This window comes from Phalacrocorax carbo, chromosome 2 (assembly GCF_963921805.1).
Source record: "Phalacrocorax carbo chromosome 2, bPhaCar2.1, whole genome shotgun sequence".
NCBI classification, from domain to species: Eukaryota; Metazoa; Chordata; class Aves; order Suliformes; family Phalacrocoracidae; genus Phalacrocorax; species Phalacrocorax carbo.
In genome coordinates, this window is record NC_087514.1 from 96,752,715 (window position 1) to 96,780,308 (window position 27,594).

General features: G+C 43.2%; 2 protein-coding genes across 2 annotated transcripts in view; one reads left to right on the plus strand and one right to left on the minus strand.

Moving 5' to 3' along the window:
• ELOVL2 (ELOVL fatty acid elongase 2) overlaps positions 1 to 3,891 on the minus strand; it is a 48,455-nt gene extending 44,564 nt beyond the window's left edge. Inside the window, exon 1 of the mRNA XM_064443588.1 lies at positions 3,832 to 3,891. Coding sequence (XP_064299658.1) covers positions 3,832 to 3,834 — 3 coding nt within the window. The 5' untranslated portion in view covers positions 3,835 to 3,891. The remainder of the gene's footprint in view (positions 1 to 3,831) is intronic.
• Positions 3,892 to 13,413: 9,522 nt separating this feature from the next.
• On the plus strand, positions 13,414 to 26,888 carry SMIM13 (small integral membrane protein 13). Its single transcript, XM_064443589.1, has 2 exons — positions 13,414 to 13,907; positions 23,248 to 26,888. Exons 1-2 carry the CDS (start codon positions 13,832 to 13,834, stop codon positions 23,439 to 23,441), a joined length of 270 nt encoding a protein of 89 aa, XP_064299659.1. The 5' UTR covers positions 13,414 to 13,831; the 3' UTR covers positions 23,442 to 26,888.
• Positions 26,889 to 27,594: the final 706 nt, after the last annotated feature.

The window sequence follows — 27,594 nt, forward strand, 5'->3', positions numbered from 1 at the left end:
ACATCAGGCAAAATTCCTGCCTGATGTAATTCTGTTAATTTACACTTGAAGCTGGCTTAAATCAGGTAATAAACCAGCCCTTTATACTTACATTAATCTGGAGTTTAGTAATACCTGAGGAAAATACTACTGCAAGTTTTTGTTTATTTTTTTCTCCCCCAACTTCTAACCGAGTCAGAGGTTCAATTTTAAAGTGTTTGTATCTGATTAAGTTTTTGCTTTAATAAAATCAAACTAAATGAACGTTGAATCAAGTGCCAGATGAACAACAGGAGTCTGTTTCTTCTTACAGGTCAGAGTGCCTGCAATGAAGATACGATGATCAGTCTTAAAGAATCAAAGAATTTTTCGAGAGATGCAAGGAATCAACACCAAGTCCAGCATGCCAGTTTTTATAAGCAGGTATCCATAAGTAACTATGCAAATGAAACACTGGACTCATACTTGAGATCCTGGAGGTTTTTTCTAACCAACCCCTTGTCACTGCATCATGTGCGAATAGCTTCAGCGCATCTCGAGTTGCTGTGCAAGTACTCATGTCCCTTTGCCTGTTCTATATGCAGTCTCTGAGCATGTTTTCTCATAGTTTATTAATTCTCTATCAGCTGGCACAACCCTGGCTTGCTCCCATGTTTCTGGATGGCAGGGCTGCTGAAGTCTGCTACCTTTTCACTCTGTTGGAGCTGGAGAGATCTTGTTGGCAGTGGGTGCTGTATCACTGGCTCCTGTATCAGTCATAGATTTGTGCTGGACTGATCCCTGCCCAGAGAAAATCTTCTCTTCCAGTTTGTGTGTTGGTGTCCAGGGACTCCAAAGGAAGGGGCTGGAACATTGTCTTTGCAATATTCTTTTTCAGAAGGTGCTCAGGGCAATTAACAAATACCGATGGATAATAATCCAGGGTTTTCTTTGGTTACCGCCAACAAAGAAGAGAGATTTGTTGCTGTCTAGGACCCTTTCTGTATGTCCTGCAATCAATGTATGCCCACATCAAGCATCACATCCTGATATGGTGGCCACGATGCTTATGAATGCTTAAGAGTTAGGTGTCTTTCTTCATTGATTTCAGATTACACCAGTTATCAAAGCCTCTTAGGGAATTTAAAAAATATTTTAGCTCCTGTCTCTACACCCCCTCTGCAACTGGATTATTGTAGAGGTACAGATACTTGAACTTATTAAATACAGCTTCGTGCAGTCCTCATGTTTATGCTTACCTTAGTGTTACCTAGCCTCTTTGTAAGCTTTAGTTGCCAAGTTGCAAGGTTATACACACTCTTACTCTGTAAAAGTGGGAATTGACCCCATGGAAAATACACTGACAAATCAAAATTTATAATCGGTTTAAAGTTCAAGGGTGCAGCCAAATCCTGAGCCAGTGTAATTTGACCTAGATTTGCTGAAGTAAGTAGAGCTGCAATGCACTACATAAACAGAAGAACCATCCCACTGTGGTTGCCCTCATATGGTGGGGATGACAAGGAAATGCTTAAAGCCTCATGAAGGCCACGGTTTGCTGCTTCAGCAAAATGAAGTTTCAAAAAACATGTTTCTTAATGCTTAATTCTACAAATAACAGTGGTTTAACACCCAGGATGCTGAGGAAACTCTCAGCTGAGTTGAAGGGACACTAGCAACACACACCTGCTTATTTCTATGCTACTAGAGAAGGGAGCGCTAAAATACTCTTCCCACTACTTGGCCCAAAAATCTATGTTTGTCATTAACTTGCTTCCAATATCTTTGGTAGTATCCTCCCGTGTCCGTGTGTCCCCCTGCCCCCAAGCTCCAGATCCACCTAGATATTGATGTGCCGTAACTTTTAACCCTGCATTAGTGTCATTGCAGCAGTTTTCATCAGAAGTGCAATTTTATTTTCAGTAGCTAACGCTCCAAGGACACTCTTTAAAACTTTGAGAGCCAAAGCAAACTTCAGCCTTTATACCACTTTAAGGATTTTCCCAAATCGGCCATCCTCCCCCAGAGTATGCCTGTATGTGTGAAGAACGAGGTTTGTGAAATCTCAGCAACTTTTCAACACTAAGGTTACTGGAGAGACAGAAGAGCAAAACTTGCTAATAGAAACCCATGCATAGCTCTGAATGGTGATTTCTGGATATTGCTGCCAGCTGGTTCAAGAATAATTTCAGATCAGTTAAACAGCTCTAAGAATCAGAAATAACAGGTAAAGGATAGGTCTCAGCTATCATTTCCATGAGTACAAATACAGAGTTGCCAACGCTCATATTACCAATGAATTATTTCCTTGATTTGCACCAGTACAACTGACTTCATCTTAGTCCTGGAAAGAGTCAGAATGAAATATTTTAACTGGTTCAGGCAATTTTAACTTTCCAGTTGGCTCAGCACTTCTGAGCTCCTGGATGTTAGCCGTACCAGTTATTGACAAATAATGCACATTACCTTCTGTAACAGCTGGTGTCTTTGTAACTGCCTTCACTATACCATAAGGAAGGTTTTATCAATGACTGGCGTTAATTTAGGCTTTGTGCAGTTATGGTAATTTAGTCATACATTTTGTATTGATGTCTCACCCTACACGATAAGAAATAGGAATTCAGTAACATAGTGGAAAGTCATTCTGGGGGTCCCAGACAGCATAAAGTGCTGCACCATTTCTGGTCTTTTTCAACAGGGTCTTTTCCTATTTATCATCCTGAGTCTGAGTTGATCGCAAACACATTAAATAGGAGAAATAGATTCAAACTGACAACAGATGGATACATGACTGTTAGGAAGAGAACTCATGTTAATTCATGGAAAGACTTTTAATATTATTGATGTCTGAATTGGGGCAGGGAGATTTCAAGCTGATTTTTATGCAAGGAAGGCAGAATTTACTGTATATGATTCAAAGACATTGGAAAAAAGAGTATTTTTGTTGTTAAATCGTATGAAAGAAAAACTAGGTTCTGTTGTTAGTCATGTCCCAAGCTTCTGATATGACAAGCTCGTATACGTTATTCAGCCCCACTGTACCTCAGACTTTAAGGCTGCAAAATACCTGTATGATACTGTCCTACTTTGTAAGGCCAGTGTCACACTTAATATATTACTGTTTGTAAACAGGATGAGCTCCTTTGGGGAAGTTACTACGACTGCAAAGACACGATGGGCTATGGGGAAACGGTCCTGGTCGCTAAATAGGAGACTGCATTGTTCCTCTCTAACTCTTTTAAATGCTAAACTGGAATCTAAAGCTCTATTGTTCATTCACTACGTGGAAAAAAGAGAAAGCGTTCCGCTACAAGTTGTACGCCTAACACAAACCCTTCTATACTAACATATCGCCAGGAATAATCTGTTTATGTAACGTGCTCAAGCGCACCTCAAAATAGAGGAAAACCACACCTGCTCGGAGCGGGGAAGGGCCGGGGGTGCCCCGCATGGGGGCCCTGGGCACGGGGGCTGCTCACCACTTACCCCCTCCACCCAGGACCCCCTTCCCCGCAGGCCCCTCGCCTTCCACGGGGCTGCGCGGAGCTCCCCCTGCCACCCCGACGGGTGCCTCGCCGTGGGGGGTGGGGGGCAGCAGAGGGCATGCCCCAAGCCCCCCCCCCCCCAAAAGAAAAAAGGACGCCCCAAATCTGACCCGTAAGAGCGGGGGGGCGCAGTGCCCGAGAGGGAGGGCAGTGGGCCTCGCCCCCCACCCCCCACGCTGGCAGCCGGCCCCCGAGGAGCGGGGCGAGGGAGGCGGGAAGAGCGGCGGCGGTCGGCCCCGGGAGGAGGCCGCGGGGCTGCCATCGGCCCCGGGAGGGAGCGAAGGGGAGCGGAGGGGAGGCTCCCCGGGGGCGGCCGGGGGACACTCACCATGGCGGCGGGGCTGCGGCGAGGCGCTGTCCAGGGTATCGCCCGGCTGGGCTCCGCCGGCCCTTCCCGCCGCGCCCCCCCGTCAGGCGCCGCCTCCTCCTCCCCGGCCCGGCCCCGCCGGCTGCCGGCGGCCAACGGGGCGGGAGGAGCGGGAGGGAGGGCCGGAGGGCCGGCTGCCGGTGGCGGGGCTGCGGCGGGCCCCGGGGTGCGCTGACCTCCTCTGGGTCCCCGCCGCGCCGCGGGAGCGGGGCGGGGGAGCGCAGAGAGCGTCGGCGGGTGGCGGTGGGCAGCGGCGGGGCGGCAGGAACGCCGCAGCCTGGCGGGGAAACAGGTTAAAGCCGCTGTTCATAGAATCATAGAATCACAGAATCATTAAGGTTGGAAAAGACCTGTAGGGTCATCAAGTCCAACAATAACCCAACACCCCCATGCCTTCTAAACCATGCCCTGGAGGGCCACGTCTACATGTTTTTTGAACACCTCCAGGGCTGGCGACTCCACCACCTCTCTGGGCAGCCTGTTCCAATGCCTGACCACTCTTTCAGTAAAGAAATTGTTCCTAATATCCAACCTAAACCTCCCCTGACACAGCTCAAGGCCATTTCCTCTCATCCTATCACTTGTTACTTGGAAGACGAGACCAACACCTGCCTTGCTACAACCTCCTTTCAAGTAGTTGTAGAGAGCGATAAGGTCTCCCCTCAGCCTCCTCTTCTCCAGGCTAAACAGTCCCAGCTCCCTCAGCTGCTCCTCGTAAGACTTGTTCTCCAGACACTTCACCAGCTTCGTTGCCCTTCTCTGGACACGTTCCAGCACCTCAATGTCCTTCCTGTACTGAGGGGCCCAAAACTGCACACAGTACTCGAGGTGCGGCCTCACCAGTGCCGAGTACAGAGGCACGATCACTTCCCTACTCCTGCTGGCCACACTATTCCTGACACAAGCCAGGATGCTGTTGGCCTTCTTGGCCACCGGGGCACACTGCTGGCCCATGTTCAGCCAGTAGACTCATATTCCCCCACCTCAGGCCTCGCTGTTGAGAGTGGCCATAAGCCTTTGGCAAAACCATTTGGAAGACGCAATTCGGAGGGGCATCCATTTACAGCCCAGCTGGGGAGCTGATGGGACTGCTGGCTGGCTACCATGACCCTGACATGTCTCTGCTGTATTTAACAGAAGGTTGGGTCAGTAGCAGAGCACTTGTATTTGCAGTTGAAGTTCTCTGACATGAAGCCCTCAATCTTTCACGCAGCGTGCCAAAGTGAGACCAGTGTCACCCTGCCACCTAACTGTGGCATCTCCCTGGAGATCTGTCTATTTAGGAGGAATTGATAAGCAAATGTTTATTTAGGTTGGCTAGGGAAGAGGCAAAAATAACATGGAGCGGGAGCTGCTGACCCCGTCACAACTCTGCCACTGATAAAATGGAGAAAAAGATCAGGGAAGAAGAAAGGCTTTGTGCTCAGTGGAAAAAGCACAAAATTTCATGCCTTCAGAACCGATTTTTGTTCTAAATGCTGACAAAGCCTTGTATAGCCTATAAAACATTTATTGAACTTATCAAAGCTGATTGAAAATGTCCTGCTTCTTTTCCCCTGTTTTTAATATAGCAGTCTTTGGCATGTGAACTCAAAATAACTTTTCTTAAAATATTAAAATTCTTCATTTTTATTTTATTTTCTAAATGAAAACTTGTCAAAAAGGACGTCTTCCTACATGCATTCCCATTGCTGCCCTCTCAGTTCTGTCTGTTCATAGTTTTGTTAACTGGAGCTCAGAGAACAGTCTTTCCTGATTTCAGTGGCACAAGCAGTGGAAATAAGCAAAGGGGACCACATGTGGTGTAGGACAGGTAACAGCTTCACAAACTAAAGTGTACTTGATGGGCTATGTCTGTCCAAAATATAGCACTGATGTTCTAAACCTCAGGCCTTCCTTCCTGGTAGGCTCTTTTTCTATGTACTACTCCACACCTTGCTTTCTCTTGGATCTAGATGCAGAGATACTCCAAAGGCTGTGAGGATGGCCACCTTCCCAGGGTTGCCTGCCTGCCCAGAAATCATCCTGCCAGAAGCTTCATGTGAAAGCATGTCCTCATGTAGCTTCTAGCCCACTTTTATAGATGCAGACTTGTTTGCTCGAGCTTCCCAATTCCGGTGTGTTACACTGAATTGCCATCATTCCTGAGGTTGACCTGCCAGCCTTTCCTCTAATTAATCTTTTTGATAGACTATTCATTTAATTTGTTCTGTGTTACTACAGACCATCTTAAAATATTGAAGAGAAATACTTTTTGATAACCATTCTGTCCCCAGAGAAGTTGTTCCCCAAGCAGAAAGCTGTCCACTTTGTCCAAGAGATTACTCTTTAGGGGCTGTAGAGCAAGGAGTAGTTTTGAAGCTGACTGACAGAGAATCATGGTGGTGACTCAGTGCATTGGAATGCTTCAGCCTCACAATTTTTATTCCAACTTCTTTCTAGTCCAAACAGGCTGGATTTAGTCTGTCAAGCCAAATCCAGACCTAAGAACATGGCAATACAAAATATTTTTTTCTTTATGCTTGCTTTACTTTGTTTAAAACAGAAACATATCTTCAAGTTTGATAATTATATAACATTTCTAATTTCTTGAATTCCTTGTACCTGAAACATGATATTTATACTAATTAGAGTAGTTCCCTTCTGTAGTAGCAATTTTGGTTTTTTATGAAAACAATAATATCTCTAACAAAGTCATACATAGGAAGCAAACAGGATTCTGGTGGTGTTGTGGTTTAGCCCCAGTCAGCAACCAAGCACCACACAGCAGCTCGCTCACTCCCCCCTGGTGGGACGGGGGAGAGAATCGGAAGAGTAAAAGTGAGGTAACTCATGGTTTGAGATAAAGACAGTTTAATAGGTAAAGCAGAAACTGTACGCGGAAGCAAAGCAAAACAAGGAATTCATTCACTCCTTCCCATGGGCAGGCAGGTGTTCGGCCATCTTCAGGAAAGCAGGGCTCCATCACGCGTAATGGTTACTTGGGAAGACAAACGCCACCACTCCAAATGTCACCCCTTCCTTCTTCTTCCCCCAGCTTTATATGCTGAGCATGATGTCATATGGCATGGAATATCCCATTGGTCAGTTTGGGTCAGCTGTCCTGGCTGTGTCCCCTCCCAGCTTCTTGTGCACCTGGCAGAGCATGGGGGGCTGAAAAAGTCCTTGACTAGTGTAGCTGCTACTTAGCAACAACTAAAACATCTCCGCATTATCACCACTGTTTCCAGCAAAACTCCAAAACATAGCCCCATACTAGCTACTACAAAAAAATTTAACTCTATCCCAGCTGAAACCAGGACAGGTGGTATCTGAAAGAAGCTGTAATACTATTACAGATACTTTTAACACCTATCTAATGACCTGAATTTGGAGATTTAAGGGCTGTGGCAGGATTTGGATTCATCTGTTTTTTATGGACGGTGATGCCATGTATTTAGTTGGATCCTGGTCACTGAGCATAGCAGATCTCTGCCATGCACATTAGCTCTGAGTGGTTGCTGAACAGCACGTTCTGCTGGAAGGAAAGGCAGAAAAATAAGTCAACACATGGAAAAATGGAATTGCTTAGCCCCAGCTCAAATTCCCTGGAAAAAAGAAGAGTAAGTAGAGGCAGTTAAAACAGGACTTCATTCTGGGGTGATGCTGTTACACAACAACTACTGTTCATGGTGAGATAACACAGGGAGTTAGCTTGAGCCCTGCTGGTGTAGGGGTTGTTGTAGGTTGGACTTCATCACAAGCTACCTAACTTACAGCATCACGGACTGGTTGAGTTTGGCAGGGACCTCTGGAGGTCATCTGGTCCAACCCATCAGCTCAAGCAGGGCTACCTACAGCCAGTTGCCCAGGCCTGTGTCCAGCCAGGTTTTGAATATCTCTCCATCTTAGGACAAGCACCTTTGAGTTGCAGTGATCTCAGAGCTGCCAGGTCCGCTGTGTTTGTAGCTCAACAGTGAACAGGCTGGATGAGGTACCACTGATCATCCAACTATGGGCAACTCTCAGCTTCTGCTAAGTTTTAACCAGGATAAAGATTTAGTCTGGGAAAGAAGAGTGAAATCAGCCATGTCTCCCATTACCAGTCACTGCTCTCGACCACGAACTCCTCCAAAACTTGTAATTTAAACTCAGGATCTGCCTGTTTCACTAAACAGTCATGTCAGTACCATCTGTCCAACTCACTGGTAAAATGTCTCTTCTTTCCCTGAGCAGCTAGCTCACATGAAAGAGGTTATCTTTCCTCTGTTATCCATTCATTTTCTAATGTCACTGGCACAGAACAATGGTTATGTGCCTAAAGATCTCAGTTCTGCTAGTGACATCACAGGGAGTTATGAGGTTAATGTGACAGAATTTTCGTTACCTCTCAGTGAGTGCTTAAGGACTGTCGGTAATAAAACTGCGTTGAATCAAATCCGAGTAATCAGGCTAAAATGAAAAGATTCTGTAAATTATCAAAACACATTTGAAAGTTTGTCTGCTTGTTTTTCTCTGGTATGGTTAGGTCTTTCTATAATGTCATTATTTCTATGCGTTTCGGTTTTGCAACTATAGCTACTGTAATATGTCGGTACAGCTAAAGCTAAAACTTGTACTAAATTGCCAGCTGCGAGCATGTAAAATAAAAACTAAGCCACAATAAGCTTACACTGGAGGAGGTATCGAGTTGAACGATTGCACAGCTTTGCAGTTTTTGTAATAAATATTATGTTTTAGCACCCTCTTTTGGAACAAAGTAATAGTGCCGGTATTTACTCTTAAAGGCTTTGCTAAAACTGGAACACAACTGCAATGTGTCCCAGAAAAGCCCTTGGCTGCAGTCACAGATAGAGTTTAGTTGTGTAGTTTGGAATTTTCTCATCCCTCTTACACTTATCATCTTGATGTAAATAGTCCTTAAGAGTTCATTTAAGTCAGCCAAGAACTGGGAGAAAATTGATGGCTCCCAACCGAAAACTGAGGCCGAGCTGTTACAAAAGATCACATTTAGGTGTGCTGTTCCTCACTGTCTGCACATGTCCTCAGAGGAGTCTGCTGGCATTAACTTGCTGTGAGTTGTGGGTGGACCTGAACGATCTCTCTCATTCCTGCCAGTATTTAGAGTTCAGGTAGCGTACGGAGGTCCCAGCCTGGGATCATGGTCTTGCTATGTTGAGACCTACCCCAGAGTCCTTCCCCAAAGAGTTCACAGTGTGATGCATAGTGCGTAACATAGAAGGAAGGGGTGGAAGGAAGCTGTTCTCTGTACTCCTGCCCTGGGAAACAGTCGTGTATTAATGCCAAAAGAAAGGTACTAGGAGGGAGGTCCCAAGTGTATTCTGACTACAAGAAAGGGCTACATTTTGCACCTTCTGTGTGAACTGTCGCTACCTGGCTAGCTTCTGGGGTACAGGCGATCAGCTGTCAACTCCTATATGTTGTTTTGGCTCCAGTAGTTGGTATGGTTGCCACTTACCTTCAAAGGTATTGTATGGGCCAAGAGACGGATTAAAAAATGAGGATACCATAGAACAAAATCTGCCTGGCTTACTTTAACTTGCTCTTCTTGTGCATATTCATTTTAATAAGCCTTATTTTCAAAAAGAGCCTTCGGCAAGACTCTTGTTTCATCAGTGCCTGGTGTGGACGATAATAAATAAGCAGGAGGCCATGAATGATGCAAGGGTCTGGAGAAAGAGAAATTACAATCTTGTTGAAGTGGCTGAAATGCCTTTTCAGGACTAGAATACAAACTTTATATAACAAAATTTCCATGTGCTTATAGGGAGATCATTTAAATCTCTTTTTTCAACAGCTAGCCAATGATTTTAGTCTTCCTTCTGCTGTCTGCCTCAGGGTAACTGAATGTAGATTTTTCAAAGTGCTGAGCACTTACAGCTGCACCTGACATTGGCAAAAGCTGTGCTACAAATAAATTAAATGCAAGGGAAATATGAGATTTTCCCCCATATACCAGCTGAAAAGGAGGCCAAAAAGGGCACATCCAAAAGCAGTTGATACAAATATATATTTCAGCCTCAGTCCGCTCCCTGGTGAAGGAGGGATAATAACATCCCTCGCCTTGTCTTTGTACGCAGACACAAACACTAGTTCACTGTGAAACAACTGGTTAGTCTAGATGCATCGGCCCTCACACTCTGAAAATGAGGCTTGTGCCCTCAGCACCTGAATCTCTCTTCTTGTCACTTGTCTTTAGCTCGCCTATTCGCGGCATCGCATGGCCTTGATGCTCCGTGGGACTATGTCAAATGCTCCTGCTTTGTCCTGACCCATGGCCTGGCGCACTGTTTGGCAGCGGCCCTCTCAGCGCCAGCTCACCAGTCTTGCGCTGCCGTCTCTTTGTTGCCTGATGACCCAACCATCCTCTTTCCTCCATGCCCAAAATATATCTCAATGCACAGGTGGTCGTACACACTGAGAGAGAAGATGTGAAAAGTTTGATCGGTGCTGAGCATCCCAGGGAAAATATTAAATGTAGAATATTGATAGTACGCAGTGAGCAAGTATTGCAAGATAATGGATAAAAGACCATAATGACATCATCAGTGGGTTTTTTCCATCCTCTTCAGGGAATCGATGACCTGTATTTAATTCTGTAACTCCATATTGCACATATACACTTAAGGAACTGGATAGAACAAGCTTAGATGTGTATAAACAACCTTATCTCTGAACTTCAGTTATTAGAAAACCTCACCTTTCCAACACTAATCTTTTTTTCTTCTGTGGGATTTCACAGATTTTTGAAAAAGGAAAATACCCATATTGTAGCTCACTTATGCCAAATGCATCGTCACTGGTATTGGTATGTATTTCTGGCACGTCGGCACATGAAATGATATCTAGCGGGATGGATGTGTATGTGTTCACATAATTTAACTTTGGTCTGAATAAATTCTTAGATAAAATATATGCAATATTATGTTTGGGTTTTTTCATTCAGATGGAAATCTGTATGTATGTTTCATTTGACACAGCATATTCCAAGTGGCACAAATAAAAGCATTTATTTCACGTATTAGGAAAAACAGGATAACAAAGATTGTATTCACCAAATAGTTGGAGGAGGAAGTGTTTCTCCTTTTATCTCATGGCTTGGTTAGAGTGTAACACCCACAGCTACCCCTGGCCTGTGCTTGCAGGGTCTGAACTTCTACCTGCTATTTAAGTGCTCCAGCCATTATGCTAGAAAGTCTTTTTTACCTGCTTGTTGTCTGTCCTGAGGACAATTTCAGTAGTTCATCCATACCGACCTTCAGCGGTCTTAGGCCCCCAAGACCAGAAGAAAGTCTGGAGCAAGGACGACTTACCCTCAGCAGAGGAGGACCAGGTTAGGGAATACTTAAACAAACTGGAAATACATAGGTCCCTGAGGCCTGACAGGTTGTGCCCATGAGTGCTGAGGGAGCTGGCTGATGTCATAGCAGTTACCTTTGAGACACAGTGGTAACTGGGAGATGTTCCTGAAGACTGGACGAGAGCAAGCGTCACTCCCATCTTCAAGGGCAAGAAGGAAGATCTAGAGAACTATAGGATAGTCAGCCTCACCTCAATCCTGGTGATGGAGAAATTCCTCCTGGAAATTGTCTCTGAACAGATGAAGGACAAGAAAGTGATTATGAGTAGTCAACATAGATTTATAAATGGGAAATCATGCCTAACTGACCTGACGGTCTTCTGCAACAAGGTGACTACCTCGGTGTATGAGCTAGAGAAATGGACACTTTCTTTACGTCCTAGAGAAAAGGGCACTTAAATAAACAAAATTAAGGTTTTCCAAACTGAACATACAGTGATTAAAAGACCTCCTACCTGTGCAGTGTAATATCAGAAATCTAATTGCTATCTGTTTTCATCTTTATTTCCTAGAATATTGCCTTGGATGGTATCATGTATATTTGATCATGTATATTTATCACTCCAAAGCTACTTCATTCCAAGATAATTTTTCCTTCAGTTACGGATGCTGGGTGGTTCTGCAATGCTTGGGGATGTGATGTGAAATAATTAAGTACTATCACTAAAACAGTTTGGAACCATAGGGTGACGTATGTGAAATATTTTAACAGCCTTAAAATGCGACAGCTATTTTACAGGAAACAGAAAGTGATGGTCCCATATATATATATATATATATATATATGCAAAAAATCAGAGAAACAGAACAGTGTAGTTAGGAAGGAGCTTAAACGTTTTTCAGAAGTTAATATGGTAGTAAATGTTACTGGTTTGTTGTTTGTTTGCAATACAGAGGAAACCTTGCTCAAGTATGTGTAACAACTGCTTAGGCTAGAATTAGTGTGACATTTAAAGATCAGGAGACGTGTCAAAGTTACTGAGAAATGACAGAGAAAGTGTTTCAAGTGAAACGATACTTGCAAATGACCCACGCTGGGCAGAGTATTAAACAGGGCTGGGAATGTTGGGAGAAAAGGCTAGGTATGGAAAGACAGAACTCTGGTTTGACTTGGTGAAGTGGCAGCAAATTTAAGGCTGTGAATGGGGGTGTGCATGTGCAGGCAATTTTGTTTTACAGGTATCTTGAAAGAAGGCATGTGGCATGCTCAGTCTGCAGGAAAAACAGTACGAATTTTAAAAAACTCCTCTTTTAAGTGAAGCTACATAATCCATAAAATAAACATGAAGGAGAACTTGATTAGCTTTCTCTGATGTCTCACTGCAGTGGCGACATCTTCATGGGAAACTAGGCTTCTGTAGTAGTGGATTTAAACACACATTTTTCAGTAGTTTTAGAAACATTAACCAGCGTCTCCTATGCAACAAAGGAAACTTGTAACGTTTTTCCAGCGCTAAAGGCAAAGTCCGTACCAGAATCAAGATTATCTCACCCTTATCTCATGATTCCTGGAAGATACTGTTTCCTCAGATTTCTCTTAAGGGGAAGAGAGCACCTTTGACGTATTGCTACAGTGTCAGCTGAGGGCAAGACCCAAGGTCGTGCGGAATCTGAACCCCACTGGGGTGGCGCAGATGCAAAAAGGGTGCCTTGGCTAAGGCCTGGCGGCCCTGCCGCCCCCTTACCTAGCCAAGAGTGGGGAGCAAGGGCAGCAATGACAGGAGGGAGAAAGAGGAACCAGAGGCCGGGTTGCCCCATCGTTACAGTGACCCAACGCCCTGCGCAGGAAGCGATCTGACCTGCAGAGCTTCTCTTCTCCTCAGGGCTTCAGCCACGGCCCCACTCGTGTTTTACCACCGGCGCTGCCCCTTTCTTCTCCCCCCTCTGCCTCATCCAGCCCCTACAGGCCGCGGCACCCGGCCGGGGTCCCACCCGGCCGGCCCTCCCCTCGTTGCTCTCAGCCGGACCCGCCGTGCTGAGGGAGCCCCGGCACCCACCCGGGTGGGGTGCAGGGGCCGCCCCGGCCGCCGTTCGGCGCCGGGAGGGGGCGGCGGGGAGCACGCCGGGAATTGTTGTCCCCGCTGGCGGCGGCGCCCGCCCGCTCCGGCCGCTGCGGCGAGGGCGGACAAACTACAACTCCCAGCACGCACCGCTCCCCGCCCCGCCTCACCGTAGCGCGCCTCAAGGCCCGCCCCGTCTCGCCGCCACCGCCGCTCTTCACGCCGGTTGTGAAGCGGCGGGAGGAGACGGGGCCGGTGCCGGCGCCGGCTCGGGTCCTCCCGGCTCCTCTCGCCCTCCCGGCGGGGCTGTGGAGCTGCCGTTTCCCTCCCTTCCCCGGGGGGTAGCGGGGCGGGGCGCGGCCTCCTCCCCGTAGCCGCCGGCGGGTTTTTGCCCTCACCTCAGCCCCGAGGCGGCCTGCCGAGGGGTGACCCGCCGCGGGGCCGGCCGTGCCCCGGTGCCCCTCCCGCGGGGCTGAGCGGGCCCCGACAGCCGCCGGCGGGGCTCGGCTCGGCCTGAGCGGTTGCCGGCGGGGTACAGCGTCGCCGAGGAGGGGCCCCCGCCGCCGGCCGGGGTGGGGGGGGAAGGCGGGCGGCCGGCGCCATGTGGCAGAGCATCGGGCTGACCTTGCTGGTGATCGTGGCCACCCTGGCCTGCGTGCTGCTCTTCATGCTGTGCGGTGAGTCCCGCCCGCTCCCCCTGGGGGGCGGGGGGGGGGGCAGGAGGTACGGGGGGACTGGCCTGGCTTCGGGGTGCAGTGCCCGTGTCACCGCCCCCCCCCGCCCTCACCCCCACTTTCTCAATCTCTGGTAGTTCCTCTTTGCTCAGATTGACTTGAAGGAAACTAAAGAGCACCGTGCCCCGGGGCGTGGGGGAGCGTGCGGGGTTCACAGCGCCCCCTTCTCGTTGTTTTCAAATAATTTTAAACCTTGAAATGCTTCCAGAGCTTAATTCGGTGACTAATCTGTAGCTAACAGCCTTTTTAGTGGACGGACTACCGCGGGGTCACTCTGTGCGACTTGTACGTGGGTCTGAAATGCCAGTGAACAGAAGTTGTTAATTTCCTACTGATCCTCTTCAGCTCCTGGCGCCTGTTTGCTGGAGTAGGTTGAGAGCAGCTCTCGGGAGGCTTTTTTTCTTACGTGCATCCAAAACTTGTATTGTTTTTCAATGCAGAGAGAAGGGTTATTTCAATGGGAGGCACGACTTACAGATCTTTTGGAGTTCTTGGAAGGAATCAGCAGCGTAGTGGGTGTGGGTGTTGCGATCAATATCCTGAACTTAGAGCTCTAACAAAAAAAAAAAAAACCCCAGCCCAAAAATCACCACCACCGAATTCGAACTATGCCATAGCTTGTGGTGAAAGGCTAGTGAAATAAAAAGCAAATGCCATGTGGGTTTATAAGTGATTTTTTTTGAAAACCAAGGGAGCAAAGCGAAGAGTCAGCTAACATTTAATACTGAAAAGAAATTGTTAATTGTGGTCAAAATGGCAGAGCATTGTGAAAAGAATTTGCAATATCAAGGGACCGGGTAATAGGAGGTGAAATCCAGTATTAACATATATGGAGTAACACACAAGTGTGAAATATGTGCATGAATAACTTATGTGGGGAAATAGAATGGCTTTGAACTGAGCTGTTAGTATCTTAAAGAAAGGATTAGCTGAAGTAATTGCAAGCATTTCTCCAAAGTATCCGTTTAATGCTTTCTAGCAAACAAATAGGCAAATCAAACATTAGAAGCTTAAAATAAAATAGCAGATGTCATATATTGCTACAGGAATCTACCATGTGCCTGTGTCTGAAACAGTGTATTACTTTATTTAAAAAAAAAAAAAGCTAGTTTCTTTTTACAAGATAGGATGATGACAGCTATGAAACGATTTCTGCGTGAAGAAATTCTAAATAGGTTAGATCTGTCTAGCCTGGAAAATGGATGACTGGAGGAAGGGTGATGATTATAAAACTGAGTATAATGCAAAAGGTAAACTGAGAGTGGTTGTGAAATTTCATCATTACAGAGGAATTGGAGTACATAAAGTTAAATGATCAAGCAACAGGCTTAAACCAAAAAGTTTTATTTTACAAAACAGGGAAATAAACCGCAAGCTCATTAACAAAGAGTATTTTGAATGCTGAAACTTTTGTCATTTGAAGTTCATGGAAGAAAGGTCAACATCTTTAAGCCATAGTATTAATACTCAGCTAAGGAAACTTCTGAAATACAGATAACTGGGACCGCGAGGGTACGTGAGGGTGCACCTGGTGTACTTTCCCTGGTCTTGTGCTCTCTTCTGTGTCCTGTACTGTCTGTTGTTACAGACTAAGCTGTGACTTAAGTGGATATTTATTCTGAGTTGGTTTTTATTCAAGTTTCTATGTGCTCGTTAGGTGTTGTCTGGCCACTTTTTGTCTTTTAGAAGATGTAACATGGTACTTAGTGGGTTTTTTATGTTTTCAGAGTATGCATATCAGATCTTTACTTACTGCCTTGCAGAAAGATTAAAATTACTTTAGAATAGACTGTTTTAGCTGGACAGGATCTACAATGATCGTTTAGTCCAACTGCCTGACCACTTCAGGGCTGACCAAGTTAAAACATGGTATTAAGGGAATTGTCCAAATGCCTCTTAAACACTGACAGGCCTGGGTGTTGACCACTTCTCCAGGAAGCCTGTTCCAGTGTTTGACCACCCCCAGGAGCTAAAGAAATGCTTCCTAATGTCCAGTCTAAACCTCCCCTGGTGTTGCTTTGAGCCACTCCCATGCATCCTGTTGCTGGATCCCAGGGAGAAGAGATCAGCACCACCTTCTCCACTTCTCCTCCTCAGGAAGCTGTAGAGAGCAATAAGGTCACCCCTCAGCCTCCTTCTCTCCAAAGTAGACAAGCCCAAAGTCTGTAGCCACTCCTCACAGATGTGCCTTCCAGCCCTGTCACCAGCTTTGTTGCCCTCCTCTGGACACATTCAAGGACCTTCGCATCCTTCTTAAATTGTGGGGCCCAGAACTGCACATAGTACTCAAGGTGAGGCCACATCAACGCCAAACATGGGGATAATTCTGATTTTGCCACATGCTGTTCAAAATCAGAAACCAGGATCATTTTCTCCAGGCCTTTCTGGTTTTGCCTGTATGTGACAAATGGAATTGAAACACTAAGGATATCTCTAACTTTGCCTGCCAATTTAAACATCTTTCTAGTGTTCTTTTGCTTAAAGAGAGCAAGAGTAATTAATAAATTACTTATTTTTAAGTGGCTTATAGATACTTACCGGTTTGGAGTTCCGTATTGTACATTCAATTTGGATTCACTGAATAATTTGCTTTGAATCCTTCATCATATTTTACTTTCAAAAGTATCAGAGCTTTTAAAATGATTGCTAAAAGTCACCTAGACTTCAAAGGTACTGAGCAGAGGAATCTGATGTATTCATTGTTTTTTGGGGGGGGATTTGAACTGTTATCCTGTTAGAAGTGACTCAGTAGGATTTTATAATGATTTACACTATTGGTGATGATTTTTTCCATCATACAGCATTTGTTAGTTAATATTGGTACACTTCTAGTTACTGTGTCATGATTATTAGCGGAAAATATTAAAGAAAAACAGTGTCCAGACACTACTAGAAGACATGGTGTACAAGCTACTTCCAGTTTAATTGTTTATCTGTACCAGTCATAGGCAGTTCCTTATCCACCTTCTTACCTACAGGTCTCTATTCTTCACAGTCTGTTAAACTCTCAGGGAAACAGAGTACTATGTGTGACAGAATATGAGTAAATGCCAGCCAGTGAGACATACAAATTAATGGACAAACCTGACACAAGAGTGGTTGGATTTAAACTTGAGTAAGCTTAATCTGATAAGAATATTTTACAGCCATCTGATGAGAGGTATTGAAACAGCCTTATGAAAAGGACTTACAGGGTCAAGAGCTATAAGTTGGATTTTTGAGTGGCTTACAAAAGGACTTGTGGTGTGAATTCTTGCAGAGAACAGTAAACTTAAATATCCAGGAGACATCCTAGGATCGTGTGGATTTCTGCGGCTTATCACAATATGATGTGATAGGTGATATAAAAACTTAAATAATGGGGAAAAAAAATCATTTAATCATTTTTCTAAAGTGAAAAGATAAAAATTGAAGCACAAACTATCAGAAATTATTCGGACCAGTTCTTCAGCCATGTGAAAAGCAAATGTTTATGCCTGAATTAGGCATTTATGTCTATAAAAGTTCCTTGAATAAATGACCTGATTTCTTTTTCTCTTAAACATTTCTGGATGCTTGCAAGTGCTACTTTCAATGTTAATCTGAATTTGTTAGGAAGCGCAGAGGGGCTTGCAGCTAGCAACATCTCTATTTGTACACTGATCACATCTGACACAGAAACCATTGAGGGGCTGTAAACAGTGATTTTTTTTCATTTGGTCTTTAAAAAGTGGGACTAAGGTAACTTGCTTTGACTTTCTTATTCCCACCCACTCTGATTTCCATTCCGTTTTCTGTCTGGTGGTCCCATTGCTGCCTTTGTGTATTCCATGTTCCTGTGCAGATGGGAGGAATTCACACCTAGTTGAGGATATAGGATAAGATAAAATACCAGCTAAGGTGAACTCTGGTACTGCTTACTGCTGTGTATTTGTTTTATTTTTCCCAATGTAGTAATGTGTGGAGCATTGTGAAATTGCAGAAGTGCCTTCAGTAGAACAGATGGAAGCGTTCATCTCATTTGGCAAGAAAGGCTAATGAGATGTGGTTTGAGAGACATGACCTTAAACCAAAAATCATGTAACTCAAAGTGCTGAAACAAGTGTGTGGTTTGTTTCACAAGTCTGAGTTCAGTTGCAGATGGGAAAACATTTGAGCTCTAAATTCTACCTCAATAACTTTTCTTTAATGCATTATTTCAACAGTTTTGTAACCATCTTTAAATGAGTCAATCTTGTAAAATACCTCAAAAGATGAGGAAAGTCATGCTTGATTAGACCAGCGATAAAGAGAAAATACCCTTCAGTTTGAAATTGCATTATGAAACTTATAAATGAGGGATGGGAAGAGAGTGAGTTTCCTTGTGATCAGCAAGCAGCACGTAGTGGAGTGTTGCATTGAATGGGACCAGGTTTAAGGAGCTGTGCAAAACCAAGCACTGTCGCCTTCTGTTATTCCAATATCAGAGCAGTGTATGCTTCCTTCAGTCTGATCTTCTCCATAGCAAAGCTAACGGCTAGGGCAGTGTATTATCTACTTCTTAGAAATGGTGCAGCATTAAAGTGACTTGTCTGCATCAGATTTCTTCTGTGACCACAGAGCTCAGCGTAAAACCCTGTTCTTCCAAATCTCAGGCTAGCATCTAGACCTCTGTCCTCCTTCCTCTTTTTTTTTTTTTGTTCCAGATATAGCTGCTTAAGTTTTTCTGTGATAGACACTTCAGCATTTGAATACAGGGAACATTCACCTTGGTAATAACCCAGTTCTATATTAGTCCTCATGTGCTGCAGTAGTAGCATCCTATTTTCAGATCATCAGGGACACAGAGGTAAAGTGATCTTGCAAGACTGCACAGAAAGCCTACAGTAGGGTCAGAAATAGAAGACAGATCTTCAGACTGTCTTATGCTGTTACTGCATCACCTTCCTTCCTTTCTTTGTTTCATTTGTATTTCACATAAGAAAAATCAGGTTGCATTACCCGAGCACTCCATATTATCGCCGGGTTTTTTGTTTTGTTTGCTCTTGCTGATTCAAATGGAAGAGAAAAAGATGCTCCAATAAAGAAAACCCTCCCTCTGTTAACTTTTGCATACAAGCCAGTGTAAGGGGAATGAAATACATGGACCTGAGACTTGTACCCCTCACCTTTTGATGGGGAGTAACGTTGTAGTCAGAGCACTTTTTCTTTCCCCTTTACAAAGAACAAAGAACTAGTGTGGGAAATAACAGAAAAGGTAGCTTCAGTGCAACATAGTCAAATCCTAAAAACTGTTTAACATCCTGATACTACATAGATGTTGCATACATCTGTGTATGAGTCAGAGGAGGCTTTGACTCACGGTCCTGTCTTAACAAACACATTGCATCATGATTTATAAGAGGGGTTGACATACTGATTGTACAAATGCCAAATGTGGCTTAAATGTCTTTGAATGGCACCTGACTGTGGCATTGTGAGTGAGACAGTGGCTTCCAGCTTTTAGTGAGTTCTAAACGCTGCAGAGGCTGGGAGCTGATTTTTTGCCTAAATGCAAAATACCGTCTGTCTGGCAGGCAGGATATCCCTACTCTGTCTGGATTTGGGTATCTGCTATGTCAAGAGCTGGAGCCCCTGCTTTGCACTGCGATGACGTACTGGTGGACCTGGCTTCCTTCTTTGAGAGGCAACTTCTTTCACCAATTAATGGAGAAAAAATTTATATGATAGTTTGCATATCATCACTGCTTGTTTGCTGCAGATGTATTGTGCTGTTTGACTTCCACAGGTTCAGTTGAGCTAAGGATGATGTGAAAAGGTAAATCAAATAGCTAAAGAAAATAAAGTAAGCACTGGAAGACTAATTCAAATAAAATATTTTGTGTGTGGTGAAGTTAAATCAGTAGGGCCTCTTTGAGAGCGGTTTGCCTGGACAAAGTGGAAGCACTTGAGGTACAAACCGGTGGCGTCAGTTACCTGTCCAGGAAGAGCTCTACAGCAAGAGAGTTATAAAACTAAACTGAGCTGCAAAGACAAGAATGTGTGGAAATGCTTATTTTCCTTTTTTGCATATTTTCAATTACTTTACAGTTACAATTATTTTTTAAAAATACACTATTGTGTAACTTGCAGTTCTTCAGTGTAGCATGATGTCAGGTTTTACAATTCTGTGGTGTTCTTAAGAGGCTGCGAAATTAATGGAAAATGCATCGTTTTCTGAATCAGAAGTAACTCAGTACTGTGAATATGCCTCCAGGCTTTGTCTGTGCATGTGCTTTTGTTTAATGGTGTATTTAGTTGATACTGTTGCTGGTGAGAGTTTCTCTTAGCCAGAATAACTTGTTCTTTAGTAGCCTGGTTATTTCCAAAGAAATTCTTATTTAAGTGCTTAGTAACAGTGAAGTGACAGGGAGTCTCAGCTGAAGAGGCGGTCTAAACTTGCTTCAGAGAAGTGTGTTTTGGGGACTTTTTTTTCTATTAACTTTCCATCCAAGCTGACACTGTAACTAGAGCAAGTGAAGGAAAGAAATCTTTCTACTTTTATTACCTTACACCTAAATGTCTCTGGTACAGGATGGGAGATGATGTGAGGTTTTGAAACTCTAGTTTCCAAGCCTGGTTACCCTCCTGCTATTATCATTGGCTGAGCCTGTTATTTTCTTTTCAGTGCACTGCATCATGGTTCGTTTCACCTGTCTCTTATTATTGGTCTGGTTGGTTGTTGACTATAACCAGTCTGGTTGGCTGATTATTTACACTGTCTTGTTTGTTGTCTTGAGGTAGAGAGCTCTGAAATCTCTTTATGGCACTCAGTATTTTGGATACTCAGACCATTGTGCTCTAACTCAAACCAAACATTAAAAAAAAAAATTAATGCTGATTTTTGAGAGTGTCTGAGAATGAAGTGTGAATTTTCTTTAGTATTTCTACCTGCCTCTCTTCAAATAGTGATTCTGTATTAAGTGACCTGTTTGCAGTGATAGAGGAAGCATGTGGTCTGCTTTATCTAGCCCAAGTTAAAATACCTCCCTTATTTGGTATAAGTAAATACCCCATTATATTCAAGTCATACTTCTATAAAGTGCCCTATAACTCCTTTTTGGGAAGGTGCTGAATATTTTTGGCTGCCCCTGCCCCAGCTCTGCCCCCACTGCCCCAGTGTTCTCTAAGTAATGTGTCTGTTTCACAGTAATTAACTTTGCAGGTGTTTGAGGTAGGATTTTAAACAAACAAACAAAAACCCAACCAAACAATTTGTGGCTGAGAGTATGCCCCCGCACACTGCACCAGATGCTTAAGTGGATTTAGTAGAATGTACCACTTGCTTTTCATGCACTTCTAAGTCTGGTGTCTCAAATCTTGGCTCTGCCAACAAACTGGGGAGTTGAAGACATTTTTTAAATTGCTTGTAATATTCTGCCTAGGTCTCACATTCTTGCAAGTTTCTTACATTTATTTGGAATATTCTATGCATTTTCTTTACCATGTAGACTAGAAATGAGCATGGCTTTTGGAAATTTGAATACTTTTAATGATGTGTAGACCCATTAGAAGAATGGATTGATTTATGGTCTTCAGAATGCACAAAACATTGAAGTTTCCGGAGACCTGAAATACCTCTCAGTGGAAACAACTTTAAGAGAGTTGCTACTTCCATTTTTACTTCTGGATCTGAAAGAAAAAAAGATGCCAAAACCAGGCATCGGCAGTTGAGTTTTTTTCCCCCCCCCAGGTAAAAGAGTATTTCAGGCATTTGTGGGACATCAGATTCAATTTAATCATAAGTCATTTAAAGGTTTAGGCATTAATCAAAAAAGGAAATACTTGGTGTAGGCTTTAGGAATTAATTTAAATTGTAAAAGGCTGTCATGTTAAAGCTTTCCTCCGACTGTCCTCAGCAGCAGAGAAGTCCCTGCAGGATGTGAAAAGTATTCCAGGAGGGAGGGGAAGGGTGAGATCTTGTTTCCTCCTGAGCTATGGCCTGCTTGTATTGGCATGACTGATTACAGAAGAGGAAGAAAAATAGTAGTACTGTGCTTACACAAGTGCCACTTGTTAGTGTTTCTTCCCCTTGCCCAATATGCCCCTGTTGTCCACGCTCAGAAGTCTGTCTCTGCTGACAGCTGTGCGATTGGGAGGATGGGTTTCCCTAGCTCTGTAAAAACAGGCTCTTAATATTTGTGTAGGTCTGCAGTATAGGCTTGAATAGCTAGCAAGACCACCTGAACAGAGGATGGGAGTATTAATTTATAGCTCTACGCAAGACAGATGGTTTCTGGTGTTGCAGATGATGCTTATCTAGCCTATGTTTTCAAATAGCTGTTTACATTTTATGCTGCTTAACTGCGTATTTCACAGGCCAGTTACATTCCTATTCTACGGATGATAAAATTTGACTGGTTAGCTAGAGGGAAAGGGATATCACTGCTGCTCAGCTGGGTAAAACTCCAGTCTCTGACCTAAATGCTTAGATAAGGGAGACTTTTTAAAAGGAAGATTCCGGTTTAGGTTTAGATAGATTTATATCTGCTTTTTAAAGTTCCTTGGCTATCTGTTATAGAAACACCTGAGGAGCTGGATCTTAAATATTTTTTCAAGATATATTCTAGAAATGTGAGCATCTCAACTCTTTACTTGCATAGTTTTGGGACCCAGAGCATTTTAGCAGTGGAGCAGAACACAAATTTACCAGAGAATGTTAATTTTTCTTTAATGGGATTTGGGCATGGTGAGGGAACACCTTGAATTTGGGGGATTTGGTCTTTTAGTGAACATGTTAAGGAAGACCGTGTGCATTTCAGAATAGCATGTTTTATTATAAAACCTATCAATTTCAAGATCTCTACAAGTGGCCTTAATACCAACTATGTAATGCTGCTTTTAAAATACGATTTTTCAGAATGATGTGTTTGCTGAGTGAGGCTACAAACCCTGGTACTACCTTTTTACATTGCCTGTGTAATGAATACCAACTTCGTGTTTTAGGTATAACCACAGAAAATACTTGTCTCCTGACAATTACGGCCCTCATCTGTGCCGTGGTGACCACCGCTTGCTGTGGCAGTACAACTTGGAATGTGTAGGTCCTTGCCTGGAGCTTAAATGTTTGCTTCTGGATGAGGACAAACTTTATCAAGTGGAATTGGTATTGTAGGACCGTAGAAAGGAGTGGGTGTGTTGTGGAGGGGTGTTGGGGTTGAGAGCTGGCAGTTAGATGATGGGAGATGATGGAAATTTTTCTCGCTTTTCTGGTATACTTTGCCTGAGAGCTGACTATCAATTTGTATGAAGTAACTAAACAGTACCTTTTTTCTTTCTTCTGCAGGCTGGTACGTGGTCTGGCAATTGTTTTTGTCTAAATTCAAATTCCTGAGGGAATTGATAGGTGATACAGGGTCCCAACAGGGAGACAACGAGCCTTCAGAGGCTGAAGCTGAACAGGAGATTCCACCCTCGCCTCAGAGAAGCAGGCAGAAACCTGCTCGACAGCGAAGGGCACCTACAGAAGACACAACTTAAAATACTCCATTGAACTTCTGACTAACTATGAACGGTTAAGCACCTCTGCACTGTGTCATTCAGTGGTTTGATCTTACTGAAAAACTGACTTAAGAGGTAATATTAACACCTGTGGACCTTTACTTCTGAACTACCAATGTATGCTTCTTCAGTAGGGGTTCAGGGAGGGCTTCAGCAGCAAATCATAGAATCCTGGAAGAAAGGAGGGGTGGAGAGAAATCTCCATCAGAAAAATGCTGAGCTCCTGTAACTCCTGTCTCTGTACACAGATTAAAACCAGGTCCTGGACGATAGGCTTAGCCTTTGCATTAGTCTGAACACAGTAAACGATTCAGACTTGAAATGGTTTGTAAATTATTTTTTCTTCACAGCACTGTAACTACATATAGTGAAATTGGGTTTTATTTCCTTAGCTATATATGAATATATTTTTTTCTTCAACCTTGAGAATGCATGTGAACTTGAAAAAGTTGAAAGAATATCCTGCTTTAGAAAGTATTCTGAAGTGAGAGTTTTTTAAGTTGCATTCTTATATATATAAAAAGTATAAGTGAAATATGAAAAACAATATTAGATGCACATGATTTGGAGGTTTTTATTATCCCCTTTTTTTAAAAAAAAAAAGGAATCGTGTGGCAAGACCTGTTTTCTTGGTTTTGACATAAGAAGGGTTACAGGTTAAACAGTCCTGCTAGGTTTCTGTATGTTTCTCCTGAACCTTTTACTCAAAGCCCAACTTGTGTTGGAGGGGGGAAGGTGCCTAAGTTACGTACTCACTGAAGTATCATCTTTGGGTTTTGGATGCAAAGCACTTCCGTAGTTCACTTTGTACACCTTTACATCAGGTATATGGTACCTGACATAACTTCTTCCCTGGAACCAGTTACGGCATTCTGACCAATTTGATAGATGTCACTGTAACACTTTGATAGTGTTTTAGCAATGAATTTGGTACCTCATGTTCGGTGGAGGGCTTACTGATTTTATTTTTTTTTTTTTAACTGGTAACAAGCAATTGCTCCTGTTTTCTTTGAGGATGAGTTATACAGCTGTTTTGACATTGTACTTCAGAATGAGAATGAAGAGCTCTGCTTCTGTTCCTCTAGCCACTCTGATGCATGAGACCTCTGGGAAGAGGGGGGACATGCATGTACCACCTCTGACGTGTGTATGAGAGAGAACTACCAACATATCATATCATGAACAGCTTCAGTTACCTCTCAAAGCTTAGATATGTGGTGGAGTTCGATCATCAGTTCCCTGTATAAAAACTGTTAAACAGGACTACAAAATTGGTCTTGTTCTTTGAGCTGTTAAAAAGTTTAAACCTATGACTTCCAAACTTGTGGTTTGGTTCATTCATATGGCTAGAAGCAACAACGTTTAGCTTTTTCGTCAAGCAGGCCTACATCTGGGAAAACAGCACTCTTTTAGTGCCTTTATGTTTTAATTTGTCATTGGTGAATACTGTTCAAAAGCTAATGAGAGCATTCGCTTCATAAAATACATAAGATCAGCCCCAACCTTCCTTTGGAGTCTAAAAGTCTTTGTTTCGTTTACTAGCATGTATGTATAAGCATGCTTTGTATTACAGGGTTACATTTTCAAGCATGATTAGGCTGTGCTCTGCACATATCCTTTAAACACATGTAGAAATATTGATAGTCTCGTTCCTCTGTCCTGTCTGCTGGCAAGGGAATGCTGAATGTTGGGGTTTTTCTAATTGGTAAAATTCCCATTTATTCAAACTGAGCAAAAGCAATCAGATTCTATTCCCTGCTGCTTTTGGTCGTTTGCCTTGCACAATTTAATGCCACACTATTCTTGTGTCTGTATAATCTTTTCAAATGATGAGACTTTCAGTTTAGCAGTGCTAACCAAGTACTGGTACATTTTTCTTAAGAAACATATTTAGCATCTTTGTCTTGAGCTTTGCAATATAGGCTTATGAATAAAGATTTTTTTTTGTACTGACAACAGGATATTGACACTCCACTGCATTTCACTTTTACCTAGACTTTAGCGCACCGAAGGTGGCAAAAGGCTGATGCTTACAGTATCCCTGGCTGAGATAAGTAACAGTTAACTCAGTCTCCGCTTCTAGTAGCTGTGAAGAAATGTGAAGTTACAGCAATATACACAGCTAGTCAGTATAGCTCTAAAAGTGCAAGAATCATGACTCTGGAGCAAGTTAATGAAGGAAAAATCCATACGGGTTTGAATGCTGACACTGATCAAATATGCAATAAGATGGATGTGGAGCCTCTGCGCAGCTCATCTGCTCTAGCCAAACAACTTCCTTCTCCCGTCCTTGCTGTATGTAGGTGTACATTTCACTCCCCAAAGTTATTTTCAGGCTCTTTGTTTTTAAACAGCCAATGCTATTTTTTTTTAATGTTGCTGTGACATAGCTGCCAATAATGCTGTCTGCCTAGTGTATAACTTTAATCATCTTAGCAGTAGCAGGCCAAAGGTTTATATTCTGTGGTTTGGAAGAGTTTTGGAATGCTGATGTCTTCTGTCAATGCATAATTTTTCCTGAAGGAATCTGTAGTAAAATCTCTGTCCAGGGCGCTTCGTGCAAAAGCGAAGCTGTATGTGTGAAAGCATACTTGTGATAAGACCTGGGTTGTGATTGCTGGCAGTCCAATATACTCATGTCTTTGAATATTTTAACCAAGGATCTTCTGAAATGTTACCGGTGGGTAAGCACTTAACTTTGAATTGACCCATTCAAGTCTGAAACCATACAAAGGCAACAGGTTACACAGTTGGTCTTGTTTTGTTTAGTAGCACCTATTTTTAAAACTGTTTATTGCCTTTTTTGTTGCAGCCGTTCTCTTGAATGTATTTTGGGTTCTTTGGGTTCTTATTTTAAACACAGTCATATCACTTTGCAGGGGCTCTGTAAGTCCAGGATAAGCAGTAATTACTGATGTTGTACATGACGGTTAATTTAAAACAGTTACTGCAATGAAGGCTGGAACGAACACAATTGTAGAGCAGTGGGGGGAAAAAAAAGACAAAAGCTATTGCTAAAATGAGTGTAAACAATTTTGTTCATGTTGAATTGCGTAATTCAGACCTGTTGGGGAGCCACTAAGGTTATTATCGTGGTGACTTTATGTTTGCCCGTGAGGCTAATTCTATGCAGTTTATCCACTAAGCACTGCTGCTGTAGCTGTTTGCAGTAAATGCCGTATACTGTGCTGCAATCTGTGAGCAACTTGCTGCTTAATATCAGGTTTTACACTGAACTAGACCTGTGTGTGTACTTCTGTTTTGTTTGGGAATGACCGGCATAAAGAACGTGCTCAATGCGGTCATTTGCTTCTTCAGTGTTAACAATAATGTACCTAAAGCTTCTGTGGTTGTCTAGTTTCATCGTTAACGGTTCTTTTAACTGACTGCACAGATGAAAAATAAAGTAACCAAACTTGATATGAATACTTGATCTGAGTGGTTTTCTGGCTTTTTTTTTTGAATGGGATTTTGCCTGAAGAATAAGACTTCTTGTTTGAGTGTGCAGCACTACAAAGGAAGTCTTGTCAAAGGTCACGTTCTAGCTGGTGTAATAGCTACAGATGACTTCATCTTAAAGAACAGGTTAGTGTGTATCTTGTAGAACCTTAGTTATTAAAGGTGTTTTTCTGCCTTATCCTTGAAAGTTGTAATTTCATTTTAGCATTTAAAAAAAACCCCAAAAACCAAAACAACAAAAAACCCTAACAAATCAAACAACGAAACAAACCCAACAAAAACGAAACCACCTCCTCCCTCCTGTCTTGATACTTTTAAGATTGGTTGTAGACTTTCTAGTTTGTCTAAAAGTAATTGTGGTGGTAGAGTAGGAAGTTGTCCTAGTTTGGAAAAGAAAAGGAAATGAATGTGCTTCATTTCATCCCTGATTGCTTCTCAAGTAAAATGCATATATTGAATCCAGGATTCTTTTATTGAAAAATAAGAGATTAAAAGAAGATTTTTGGAGGGGGGGGGGGGAAGATAAAATCTCTTTAATCTTGAGATTGAGATGGTTTGCTATTGTCCTACTCTTCTCACTTGTAAAAACATAGTGCAATAAAATGCCATGGCATTGTGTAACTTGAGCACTTGGGTCTCTTGCCTTCAAAAAGGTCAAGTTGCAGGGTTGGAG

Excerpts from the sequence above, each read along its gene's own strand:
- SMIM13 (XM_064443589.1), top strand. The coding sequence starts at position 13,832 with ATGTGGCAGAGCATCGGGCTGACCTTGCTGGTGATCGTGGCCACCCTG. Across the intron at positions 13,908-23,247 it reads GCTGCTCTTCATGCTGTGCG|GCTGGTACGTGGTCTGGCAA; the intron begins GTGAGTCCCGCC and ends TTTCTTCTGCAG.